Here is a 12,986-nt window from a genome sequence, read left to right as displayed (position 1 = left end):
TGCCCGCTGCGGGGGGAGGGGTGGCGTGCGGTGGGGCGGGTGTGGGGGGCGGCAGACACGGGCGCCCGCCTGGCATCAGTCGCTCCTCTGTGCCACATGGAGGCTAGGTTGTCCCCACGGAGTCAGGGCCCCACCCACTGCAGCCTTGTGCTGCCTGGGCTGCCCGGCCGCCATGTATGCCCGTCACATGCACCTCACACACGTACATGCACACGAGTGCTCAGCACTGCCGTCACACGACCTCATCACACACACGTACACGTACATGTACACGAGTGCTCAGCACTGCCGTCACACGACCTCATCACACACACGTACACGCACACGAGTGCTTGTAGCTGCCGTCACACAACCTCATCACACACACGTACACGCACATGCGTGCTCAGCGCTGCCGTCACACGACCTCATCACACACACGTACACGCACACGCGTGCTCAGCACTGCCGTCACACGACCTCATCACACACACGTACACGCACACGAGTGCTCAGCGCTGCCGTCACACGACCTCATCACACACACGTACACGCACACGAGTGCTCAGCGCTGCCGTCACACGACCTCATCACACACACGTACACGCACACGCGTGCTCAGCGCTGCCGTCACACGACCTCATCACACATACGTACACGTACATGCACACAAGTGCTCAGCGCTGCCGTCACACGACCTTATCACACACACGTACACACACACGCGTGCTCATAGCTGCTCCGTCACACGACCTCATCACACACGTACATGCACACGTGTGCTCATAGCTGCTCCGTCACGCATAGCTCATCAGTCACACACACACACGCTCACCACTGCCTGTCACGTGCCTGATCACGCACACACGCACTCACACACGAGTGCTCATCACTGGCCATCAGATGCACGTGTCCTCACGTCTGGCCCGTCCCACACTCCTCATCGCACATGCATGCTCACCACCGGCTGTTACCCCTGCAGACGGCTGTCGAGGAGTGGGTGCAGTCTTACAAGGAGGACAGGGAGCTGGCCCTGCTGGACCTCATCAGCTTCTTCGTCCAGTGCTGTGGCTGTGAAGGTGAGCCGTGCTCCTGGACGCGCGTGGGTGTCCCCACACATGGGCCCGCCGGGCCTGCCTGTCCTGCCCGCGTGTGGTTGTAAGAGACCAGGCGGGCTGGGGCTTTGGCCGAGGCTGGATTAGTAAGAGCGCTTGCTTCTTGTGAGCAGCGTTATCTCAGAGCGAAGGGTGATTGTTCTCCCAGATAAAGCTCTGTCCGTGTCCAGACCCCAGGCCCTCAGCATATGACCTCACTTTGCCGACGTCAGCAGTACGATAGTCCTTAGGGTGGCCCTCGTCCCGTGAGACTTTGTCCTTGTAAGAGGAGGGACGCAGGGGCACCTGGATGGTGCAGTCAGTTAAATGTCCGACTCTTGGTTTCAGCTCAGGTCATGATCTCAGGGTGCTGGGATTGAGCCCCACGTCGGGCTCCGTGCTCAGTGTGGAGTCTCCTTGAGACTCTCTCTCTCTCTCTCCTTCTGCCCCTCCCATCCGTGCTCTCTCTCTCAAATAAATTAATCTTAAAAAAGAAGAGGAGAAATGCAGATACAGAGGAGAAGCCACGTGAGGACAGAGGCAGAGACGGGAGGGATGTGGCCACCAGCCCAGGGACGCCTGGAGCCCCAGAAGCTGGAAGAAGCAGGAAGGACCCTCCCCCGGAGCCTCCGCTCTTTCCAAGTTGGGGTTGCTGTGGGTGGGCTTCAGCAGAGGGCCACACTGTGGTCCGTGACAGTTCCACGTCCCCTGTGCAGCGCCCGTGGAGCGGCTCGCCCAGGATGCTGACCAGTGAGCTGCTCTCGCGGGAGGCTCGGGGTGCAGGACGGGACATGTGTGGGGCCGGCACGCCCTCCCTCCCAGGGCTTTGGTCAGCACAGGATGTCAGCAGGGCCGAGGGCAGCGGGGCCGTCAGCCTCCCACGGGGACGTCTGGGTGCTGACGGACAGCTCAGGTTCTGCCGCAGGAATGCTGGAAGCTAAAGCTCTCCCCGCCGTCTGCAAGGGCTCTGTTGACTTACACACACGGAGCGTGAAACGTACTCGGTCATACCCGGCGGGGAAACACCGACCCCTGCTGCCGTGTGCGTGCACTTTGGACGCACGGCGCTCAGGGAGAGACACAGACACACCACGCCACCCAGGGTGTGACCCCACGTGCACGAAATGTCCAGAACGGGCATGTCCGCAGACGGACGGCATCTCAGTGGTTCCTGGGGCCAGGGAAACGGGAGGGGACCACCAGTGTCTGGGGGGTGGGGGCTTCCTGCAGTGGCCGTGGTGATGGTGCACTGCGGGAAATAAACACACTGCTGAGGTTCATGCTACGAGTGAGTCCCTCGTATGGTGTGTGCTTCCATGTCCATGAGTCGTCATCACCAGCGAACAACGGGGGCTTCCCCTTCCCTCCAGATCCTGACGCAGGAGCTGTGGGGGCAGGACCGGCCTGTCGGGAAGCCCCGGCGGCGGCGTCTAGCCGGGAGCCCTGAGGGTGCCTCGTGAAAGCCCCGTCGTGTTAGACACGCGGGAGCCACAGCGCGTGTAGACCCCAGCCAGTGAGGCTGGATTCTGTGGCCTCACTGTCCTATCTCAGGGATGAGGCCTTGTCCCCTAGGAGCAGGGCGGTCGGGTTGAACCGCGTTTCCTTCTTTCTCTCGCAGGGATGGTGACAGCCGAGCTCTACCAGAGCAACCAAGGCAAGAACGTGGTGCACAAAATGACCGAGAAGTTTGACCAGGTGGGGCGGGCTCCGCGCACTCCGTGAGCCCGGGCCTGAGGTCGCGGGAGCTTCCTCCTCAGCGTCGCTGCCCTGGATCCCCCGGGCACGCGGGTTTACGGTCAAGCCTGGGGGTGGAAGGGGCTGAGGCATCCCCATCTCCAGGTAGAAGCCGTCCTTCTCTGCTTCCCTGGGAGAAGCCGGCCCTCTGGTGCTTTGCGGGCAGGACCACGTTGCTTTAGAAAGGAAAATGCAAACCTAAATTAGATATGGGACATTCTGTTATGTACGGGGAAGACGTGGTTATCACATGGTGCTCACGTGGCCTTCATCCAGAGGAAGAAACAGCAAGGCCGGCGGGTGCCTAGATGCGCCCTGCGCCCGTGCTGACCTCCTCCCCGCCGTTTGAGGAGTACGGCCCTGAACTTGGGCCTCGCGATGTTCCGGTGCTTGGGCTTTCTTGCATGCGCACCCCCGTGCATACCGGCCCTGCTGTGCCCGGCTTCCAGCTCCGTGCCGGGAGAGACCGGCGCTCAGCGTGGCGTCTCTACGGCTCTTCCCTCACACGCACACACAGTTTAGGAAAGACTTTCTATAAATGTGAATAATGTCGAGTAGACATCTATGTCATGGCTGTGGAATGTTCCATCGCATGCGTGTGTGTGGTTCCCATCCCCGTTCTGCTCCTGGTGGCCTTCGGGTCGGTTTCGGGCTTTGTGTGGCTGTGGACATGCGACGTCCGTGGGTCCTGCTGTGTGTGTTCCCATGTGTGCATGTAGCAAATGGTCAGAGTATGTGCACGTTTTACTCTGTGGTGTGACGCCGGCTTCTTTTCACAGCATCTCCACGGATGCATGCCTCCGCATCCCGTGTTCGAGGCCATGTAGTTATTGCCAGTCTCGTAGTTGCATGCATGCCTTTAGGCACCCCATGTACGTGGAATCAGGCAGGATGTGTCCTTCTGTGTCTCGGTCACGTCTCAAGGTCCATCCACGTCCTAGCAGGCGCAGAACGTCTTCCTCTTCAAGGCTGCGTCATGTCCCTCTGTGTGCATGGACCATAGCTTGCTGATGGACTCGTCCTTTCAGGGAACACACGTAGCATCTACATTAATTCCTCACAGTTTAAAATACTTAGTGACTTCAGAAAGTCTTGTGAATCAAGTCCGTGAACAGTAACTGTTTTCCTTAACTTTATTTGGAACGTCAACCCTAAGGAAAGGGGAAGAATACGTAGACTTCGCCTGCGTTCGGCAACTAACGCTCCGCCGTCTTCACCTTACCCCCACGTGTGCACATGTGCCTCTGTGCATGCACACGCATGTGCACTGTGCACGTGGGCGAGCGAATGCGCTTGTGCGTGTGCCGTCTTCACCTTATCGCACATGTGCCTCTGTGCGGTGAATGCACACGCGTGTGCACCGTGCACATGAGCGAGCAAATGCATATGCGCGTGTGCCATCTTCACCTTATCACCATGTGTGCACATGTGCCCTGCATGCACACGCATGTGCACTGTGCACGTGGGCGAGCGAATGCGCTTGCGCGTGTGCCGTCTTCACCTTATCACCATGTGTGCACATGTGCTGTGTATGCACCTGTATGTGCACTGTGCACGTGGGCGAGCAAATGCGCTTGCGCGTGTGCCCTCTTCACCTTATCGTGCATGTGCCTCTGTGCGCGAGTGAATGCACGTGCGTGTGCCGTCTTCAGCTTATCCTCATGTGTGAGTATGTGCCTCTGTGTGGTGCATGCACACGCGTGTGCACCGTGCACATGAGCGAGTGAATGCACGTGCGTGTGCCGTCTTCAGCTTATCCTCATGTGTGAGTATGTGCCTCTGTGTGGTGCATGCACACGCGTGTGCACCATGCACATGAGCGAGTGAATGCACGTGCGTGTGCCGTCTTCAGCTTATCCTCATGTGTGAGTATGTGCCTCTGTGCTGTGCATGCACACGCTTGCACACGGTGTGCGTGAGCGAGCGAATGCATATGTGTGGCATCTTCATCTCATCCCCATGCATGTGCCTCTGTGCCGTGCATGCACACACATGTGCCCTGTGCATGTGAGTGAGTGAATACGTGTGCCATCTTCATCTTATCTCCATGTGTGTGCATGTGCCCCTGTGCTGTGCATGCACATGCGTGTGCCCTGTGCACGTGAGCGAGTGCATGCAGATGTGCGCTGTGCACATGGTGTGTGTGTAGGTCCATGAAGGTGCACACATGTGTTTGCCACTGCTTGTGTTCCCCAGAACCACTTGCAAGGGGGCTGCAGACTGAATTGGGCCCTGGCTGTGTCTGCATGTGTGGCTGTGAACGCTCCAGTGTGACCGTGGTCCAGTCCTCACTCTTGGGCCCACTAAGTCGCTGGAGGATAGCATCTGCGTGAAGGGGCCGCACGCATTACCGTGCCTGTCTCAGGGATGTCCTCACGTTTTGTTTCTGTCCCATTGAGGGTCCAGCTAAGGGTCCCACGTGACATTAGCCTCTGCGCCCAGGCTCCCTTGAAGCCCACGAGTTCGGCACTTTGGAGAGCTCAGGCCCGTAGTAGAGGACGACGCCCTACTTTGCTTCCGGCCTCCATGTCCCTGAACTTAGTTCCTTCCTTGGGGTCACTGAGCATGGCCCTGACTTGACTGGGCCTCTTACTTCAGAGAACCCCCGTTGCTGGATCGGGATCCCGTTCAGTCTCCCCCCAGCTCAGAAGCAGCAGCGGCGGTGTTGCCAGTCCCCCAGCCTGTCTCCCTCATGGGAGACCCTGTGCTTCCCAAAGAGCAGGCCGCCGGACACATTGTAGGGAAATGCCAGAGTGTGAGGGCCCACAGCGGGCAGGGTGACATGCATGGCCACTGGCCGTATGGAGACGTGGCAGGGCAGCGTGAGAGGCTCCAGTGCTCCCCGGTCCTCTGCGCAGAGCGGTGTCTGTGCCGTGGTGTCTCCCGGTCCTGGCCTCCAGAGATGACACAGTGCATGTTCCGAGTATCAGTCGTGTACACACGGTGGCTGAGCGCCGCAGACGCAGCCTGTCCCCCCCCTCGCGAGGACACTGACGTGAAAGAGGACATGGACTGCTATTGTAGAGGCAGGGCGAGCACGCTGTCGGCTGCTCGGAGCCGCCCCCCCCCCCGCCCATGGGCCTCGGAGCTGAACCCCCCCACTCACCCACAGGCCTCAGCCTCCGGGGGGGATGGAGACCACCTCCCAGCACCCCATGCTGCACGGGCCTGTCCTGCTGGGACCCGCTGTGGGCCCGGGGACGCTGGAATTCATCGGCACGTCTCGTCTGTCCTTGCAGGAGACCGGTCTTTACTACAAGAAGTTTCTGGCTTACCCCTGGATCCTGACCATCATGTGGCCAGAGAAGCTGGTAACACCCGTTCCACTGTTTAAGAATGGGGTGGTTCTGGGTGGTTTCCCAGCATGCCCGAGGCCGACGGAGCCCGGGGTAGCTCGTGTGGAGTCCCCAGCACGGGGTGGGCATCCCGATTGCCGACGAGGGACCGCGGGCTTGTGCCCGGCTCCCAGGAGAGCTGCACGGAGCTGGCCCCGCAGACAGGGTCCAGACTTCGCTGTGTCTGGACTGCAGCGAGGGGGCTCTACCTGACCTGACCCCATCCTGTCCACCCCGAGCGCACTGGAGCTGCCGCGTCGTGTCCACCACGGGACAGGACCTGACGGTGCTGAGTCCACACTGAGTGCACATAGGGCCCATGGCGTGCTGCTTCAAATGAGAACGGTGAAGCCAGACTCTGTCTGTGCGCAAGGGCACAGTCAGACCTGACCTGTCCAGCAAAGCTGAGTTCATCCAGTGAGTTCTGTCCACACTGCCACGTTTAGACTGGGTTGTGTTCTGTCTACACTGGTGCAGTTAGACTGGTCATGTTCTGTCTATGCTGGGATGTTCACACCTGACCATGTTCTGTCTGCACCATGTCATGGAGCCCTGACTATTCTGTCTACACTGGCACGCTTAGACCTGATCTTGCTCTGTCTACACTGACATGTTTAAACCTGATCATGTTCTGTCTACACTGGGATGTTTAGATCTGACAGTGTTCTGCTGTGTGTATGCTCTGTCATGGAGACCAGACTTTTGCATCTACACTGGCACATTTCGATCTGATCATGTTTTTGTCTACACTATGTCTTGGAGACCTGACTGTGTTCTGTCTACACTGGCACATTTAGACCAGATCATGTCCCATCTACACTGTATCATGGAGACCTGACTCTATTGTGTCTACACTGGCACACTGAGACCTGACAGTGTTCTGCCTACACTGCGTCATGTAGACCTGACGTGTTTTGTCTACACCTTGTCATGGAGACCTGACTCTATTCTGTCCACACTGGCACGTTTAGACCCGATCATGTTCTGTCCACACTGGCATGTTTAGACCTGACAATGTTCTGCCTACACTGAGTCATGTAGACATGCTGTGTTTGGTCTACACTGTGTCATGGTGCCCTGTGTTCTGTCTACACTGGCACATTTAGACCGGGTCGTGTTCTGTCTACATTGGTGCATTTAGACCTGACCATATTCTGTCTACCCTGGGATGTTTAGACCTGACAGTGTTTTGTTTACACTGTGTCAGGGAGCCTGACTGTTTTCCATCTCCACTGGCACGTTTAGACCTGATCATATCCTGTCTACACTGTGTCACGGAGACCTGACTCTTCTGTCTACACTGGCACATTTTGCCCGATCGTGTTCTATTAGACCTGAGCATGTTTTGACTACACTGGCACGTTTGGACCTGATCATATCCTGTCTACACTGTGTCACGGAGACCTGACTCTATTTGTCTACACTGGCACATTTTACCCGATCGTGTTCTATTAGACCTGACCATGTTTTGACTACACTGGCACGTTTAGACCCGATCATATCCTGTCTACACTGTGTCACGGAGACCTGACTCTATTCTGTCTACACTGGCACATTTTACCCGATCGTGTTCTATTAGACCTGACCATGTTTTGACTACACTGGCACATTTAGACCTGATCATATCCTGTCTACACTGTGTCACGGAGACCTGACTCTATTCTGTCTACACTGGCACATTTTACCCGATCGTGTTCTATTGGACCTGAGCATGTTTTGACTACACTGGCACGTTTAGACCTGATCATATCCTGTCTACACTGTGTCACGGAGACCTGACTCTATTTTGTCTACACTGGCACATTTTACCCGATCATGTTTATTAGACCTGACGATGTTTTGACTACACTGGCACGTTTAGACCGGATCGTGTTCCGTCTACGCTAGCACACTTAGACCAGATCGCGCTCCGCCTACGCTGGCACGCTTAGACCGGATCGTGTTCGGTCTACGCTGGCACGCTTAGACCGGATAGCGCTCCGTCTACGCTGGCACGCTTAGACCGGATCGCGCTCCGCCTACGCTGGCACGCTTAGACCGGATCGTGTTCCGTCTACGCTGGCACGCTTAGACCGGATCGCGCTCCGCCTACGCTGGCACGCTTAGACCGGATCGCGCTCCGCCTACGCTGGCACGCTTAGACCGGATCGTGTTCCGTCTACGCTGGCACACTTAGACCTGACCGTGTTCTGTGTACTCTGTGCTGCCGTCTCTGCGTGCTGTTGTGATGATCACTGTTGGCATGGCCCGACCAGTCAGGGTTTCTGTAACCGTCCACACCTGGGTGGAGATGGTTAGGGCACCGTGTGGCCGGCCTCTGGCCCAGTGACTGCAGGTGTCCCGTGGGCTGGAGGCTCACCTGCTGTCCTGCATATCGTTCATTCCTCACCATTTCGTGTGCACAGACAAGGTAACATGTATTAGTGCACGTCATGACGAGGGGGTGGGAGGTGTTCTCACGACTCGCACCGAGTTTGCAGAGTGAGGACCGACCTTGCAGACCGGGGTAGTGAGCTGGTCTAGCCTTGGAAAGGGGGGGTTTAGGGACATGTTTGTAACCTGTGATCTGGTCTAGCCTCAGACTGAGGGTTTCAGGACACATTTGCAATCTGGTTAGCAACCTGGTCTAGCCTCGGAATCGGGGGTTTTGGGACGTGTGTAACCCCGTTAGGGACTTAGTCTAGCCTCCGAATGGGGGGTTTCAGGACATGTTTGTAACCCGGTTAGCTACCTGATCTAGCCTTAGAATGGGGGGTTTTAGGACATGTTTCTAACCCAGTTAGGGGCCTGGTCTAGCCTCAGAATGGGGGCTTCAGGACACGTTTGTAATCCGGTTAGCCACCTGGTCCAGCCTCGGGATGGGGGGTTTCGGGACATGTTTGTAACCCCGTCAGAGCCCTGGCCTCACCTCCCAGTTGGGGACTGGTGCCGAAGGCCCACCCACATCAGGTGTTTGAAGCTGGGGTCTCCCTTTGAGCAAGTGCGCTCTACACGCGAGTCTGATCGCCAGTCCATGGAAGGGTACCCCTCCCCCTCACATCGCAGCCAACGGTGGGGGGCTCAGTGCGTTGGGGGGACAATGGTGGGAGCCTGTTGCCCAGGGACAGGGCTGAGGGAGTGGTATGCAGAAGGTGCAGGGGCGTGGGGCGTCCGGGGTCCCTGCACGGAGACGGAGGGTTGTCACAAAACACACTGAGGAAGTTTGGGCGCGGTGCTTGGGGGCCGTAGCATGAAGGGCTGGTGGGCGGTGGGGGCCCCGGCGGGGGGGTTTTGCGGCGCGGGCGGGGCGGTCCCTGGCGTGGGGGCCGGCGCGGGTGGTGGGGGCCCTGGCGCGGGCGGTGGGACCCCTGGCGCGGGGGTAGCAGTGGCGGTGGGGGCTCTGGCGTGGGGGGCGGTGCAGGTGGTAGGGCATGGTGTGAGAGGAAAGGTACATGATGCCCATGGGTCCCTGCCTGCAGGGGTGAGTGTGAGCAAGGCAGGGAGCTGTGAATGCAGCCCCTGCACATGCGGAGGTGGGGATGCGGTGCATGGGGTAGGGGTGGGGGGCACAGGGCTGCACCTGTGGGTAGAGCTTGAGGGCTGCGCAGTGCGTGAGGGGCGCACCGTTGGGGTATGCCTGACCCACCGCCATCCTCTGGGTGCTTGCAGGCTGCGCTGCACCCCTGCTGGGTTCGGGCCTCCAGCCTCAACCTCCTGGCAGGATTCACCTTCCCTTGGGGTCTCCTGCGGGTCCTGCAGGTAATTCAGACCAATTCCTACAACTTGATAGAGGAGAGGCTGGAGGTGAGAGGCTGGAGGCGGGGTCTCCTGACGGACATCTTGCCGTGCACGTGGAAAGAGGCTGGTGGTGGGTTGTCTGATGATTTGATTCCTGGGCACGTGGCAGGAAGGACGCAGGAAGGCTGACAGGCGGCCGGTGAGGTGGACACACCTGCAAGCCCGTCTGTGATCTCTTCCCTTCCCCATGCCCCGCCTCCGACTCCAGCCCCGGCAGAGTCACTGGTTTCTCCCGCGAGAGCAGGAATGGGCTGAGCCCCCAGGGCCAAAGTACTGCTTTTAAGGACCGTTCACTGTTCACGTCCGCGCCAAATATTTAAAGGGCCTGAATTCAGCGCGAACCAGGGTGGAAAACAGGAGGGCGAAGCTTCTCTGGGATGACGTTGGAGAGGTGCCTGCGGGCTTTCCTCAGGGCTGAGCTGAGGTCCTGGAGACCCGGCTCCTTCCCACATGTGCGGGTACACCCGGCACAGCCTACGGACTTGACCAGGGGGACGTGAGATCATTCGTCCAGATGCAGGGTGTGGGAGACGTGGGGTGACCCTGGTGAGTGTGGATATGTGACCCCCAGGTTCTGGGTCTCGGGGATGTTTACCAGGTGAGTGTGTGTATCTGACCCCCCCCCCAGGTGCAGGTCTGGGAGATCTGGGGTCACCCTGAGTCAGAGCGGACGTGTGACCCCCCAGGTGCAGGTCTGGGAGATCTGGGGTCACCCTGAGTGAGAGCAGACGTGTCACCCCCCTGAGTGCAGGGTCAGCGTGTGGTCATGTGACCCAGAGTCCCTTGTCGGGAGCAGAGCTCCGTGTGGTGATGGTGGCACGGGCCCACGCCCGGCACAGCATCTCACGCCCTCCCTTGTTCTGTCCTTAACGCAGCAAAATGACTTCTACCCGATCGTGGGGCCAGGGCCCTTCTGGAAGAGGTTCAGGGTGAACTTCTGCGAGTTCACGGAGCTGCTGGTGCACCAGACGCACTCCTCAGTGCTGTGTGACGGACACCTCATGGACACGGTGATCTGCATGCTCAGCGGCCTCACAAACTCGGCCGTGTACAGCCTGCGGCACACCAGCTCCCTGGCAGGTGAGACGCTGCACAGCGCCCCCGCCTGGGCTCCTGCTGGCTCGGGGGAGGGGCCAGAGGACACGGGGGGGGGGGGGCGGGGGGGCAGGGGCTGTGGGGGAAGGGGCCAGAGACATGGGAGGTAGGGGCCATGGGGGAGGGGCCGTGGGCCACAGGGACAGGGGCCAGAGGACATGGGGGTTAGGGGCCATGGGGGGAGGAGCTACAGATATGGGGGCAGGGCCATGGGCCATGGGGGTAGGGGCCACGGGTCTAGGGTCTGTGGGGGAAGGGGCCGTGGGCCACGCACACACAGGAAGGGGCCTCAGCCTGGGCTCCTCCTGCCCCAGGGCTGGTGTCCACACCCGGGGCCTCCAGTGTGCTGGCTTGCAAGGGGTAGAGGCTGCTGGGCGGGTGGACGCCAGAGCCGGAGGGGGTGGAGAAGCCACAGAGGGACGTTGGCTGGAGGACGACCACTGACTGGTGTGGCCAACGGCACAGAGTTGGTCCTGTTCACCTTCCACGGCAGAGGCCACGACGACTGGGCACCATGTGCAGGGCTGACATTGGAGAGAGGGTGGGCTCTTCAGTCCCAGGGCTGACCCCCAGGCGTGTCCTGTCCCTCTGTCCCCACAAGAGCCCACAGGCTGGCCCACCCGGGTGTGTCCTGTTTCTCCCGTCCCTGAGTTATCTTTTCTAAGTGACTATTAATTCCACAAATCGGGTTATTGATCAGGCGTCACACCTGGGTGTAGCTTCTCCCCGAACACAGGCCGAGTGGTCAGTGCTAGCTTCCGATGAACGGACTCTGAGCGGTCAGTGCTGACCACAGGGACTAGGGAGGAGGGTCCATGGTTACGAGTCCTGTGAGTTTCGCATCCTTCGGGAAGGTGCAGTGTCCCTCGCTCTCTAGCTATCCTCACACAGAAGTGTTGGTAAGGAAGCCTGATGGTCTTTGCAGGGGCCTGTTAGGAACCATGAAGAAGTCCAGAGTTTGTGATGAGATTTTAGCAGGATGTGCCCCACAGGGATTCCGGTCCCTTGTGTCGGATGGGTCCCTGCAGGTGTAGGGCTCTCTCAGCATGTGTGTTAGGGTGTGTCAGCCCCGCGGGGCCTGTGTGTGTCTTGTCCCCACGTCTGCGTCTGCAGGAAACACTGTGTGAATGGGGCCATGTACCCCTGGAGGGTCCTGTGCGTGAATGGGGCCACGAGCCCCTGGAGGGTCCTGCGCGTGAATGGGGCCACGTGCTCCTGGAGGATCCTGCGCGTGAATGGGGCCACGTGCCCCTGGAGGGTCCTGTGCGTGAATAGGGCCATGTGCCCCTGGAGGGTCCAGCGCGTGAATGGGGCCATGTGCCCCTGGAGGGTCCGTGTGAATTCTGACCTTGGACTGCTGGTCCCGAGATGCCATGCGTCCTGGTTACGGCGAGGCTTCCTCGGGTGTCTGCAGCCGCCGAGCTGGGGTTGTGCAGCAGACGTGTGTTTCCCGCCACGGTTCTGGCCCAGTGTGTCCTCTGAGGCCATTTCCACCTGGGTGAATCCTGCCGGCTCTGGGGCAGTGGCTTGACCTTGCAGGTGGGATGGTTGTGGGGGTGTGTGCACAGCCTGGGAACGCTGAGATGTGTTCCCGGGTCCGCGTGTGTGGTCGTCGTGTGGGGATGACCGTATGCACTCTCGTGACCTGGCATTGGCAGGACGCAGCATCCCCTCCAGACCGCCCGACCTCCCAGCCTCTTCTACCCCCAGACCCCTCTGAGTACTGGCAGAAGGGCCACTCCTGTGGGAGGTGGAGCCCAGTGCTGGGGTCTGGGCCCCGGGGTCCCCGCCCCAGGGTCACGGCCCCAATCTGCCGGCAGCCATGAAGCTGCTGACGGCGCTGGCCAGCGTGAACCAGGGCATCTGCGCGGGCCGGCGCACGGCCCAGCGGCTGTACGAGATCGAGAGCATCACGAAGCTCAAAGGCCGACACAAGTACTACATGGAGCTCCTGGACCAGCGCCGACACCAG

At 59.5% G+C, this 12,986-nt stretch overlaps 1 protein-coding gene across 1 annotated transcript in view; it reads left to right on the top strand.

The window, feature by feature from the left end:
* Positions 1–12,986, top strand: part of LOC125281560 (cohesin subunit SA-1-like) — a gene marked incomplete at its 3' end in the record, with an annotated part of 24,548 nt that extends 11,562 nt beyond the window's left edge. The window contains exons 4-8 of the mRNA XM_057309928.1: positions 962–1,058; positions 2,692–2,768; positions 6,047–6,118; positions 10,795–10,999; positions 12,835–12,986. Coding sequence (XP_057165911.1) covers positions 962–1,058; positions 2,692–2,768; positions 6,047–6,118; positions 10,795–10,999; positions 12,835–12,986 — 603 coding nt within the window. The remainder of the gene's footprint in view (positions 1–961; positions 1,059–2,691; positions 2,769–6,046; positions 6,119–10,794; positions 11,000–12,834) is intronic.

The sequence above is a fragment of the Ursus arctos genome, unplaced genomic scaffold, assembly GCF_023065955.2.
Source record: "Ursus arctos isolate Adak ecotype North America unplaced genomic scaffold, UrsArc2.0 scaffold_97, whole genome shotgun sequence".
NCBI lineage: Eukaryota > Metazoa > Chordata > Mammalia > Carnivora > Ursidae > Ursus > Ursus arctos.
The sequence above is the reverse complement of the archived record's forward strand: the minus strand, read 5'-3'. Positions and strand labels throughout refer to the sequence as shown.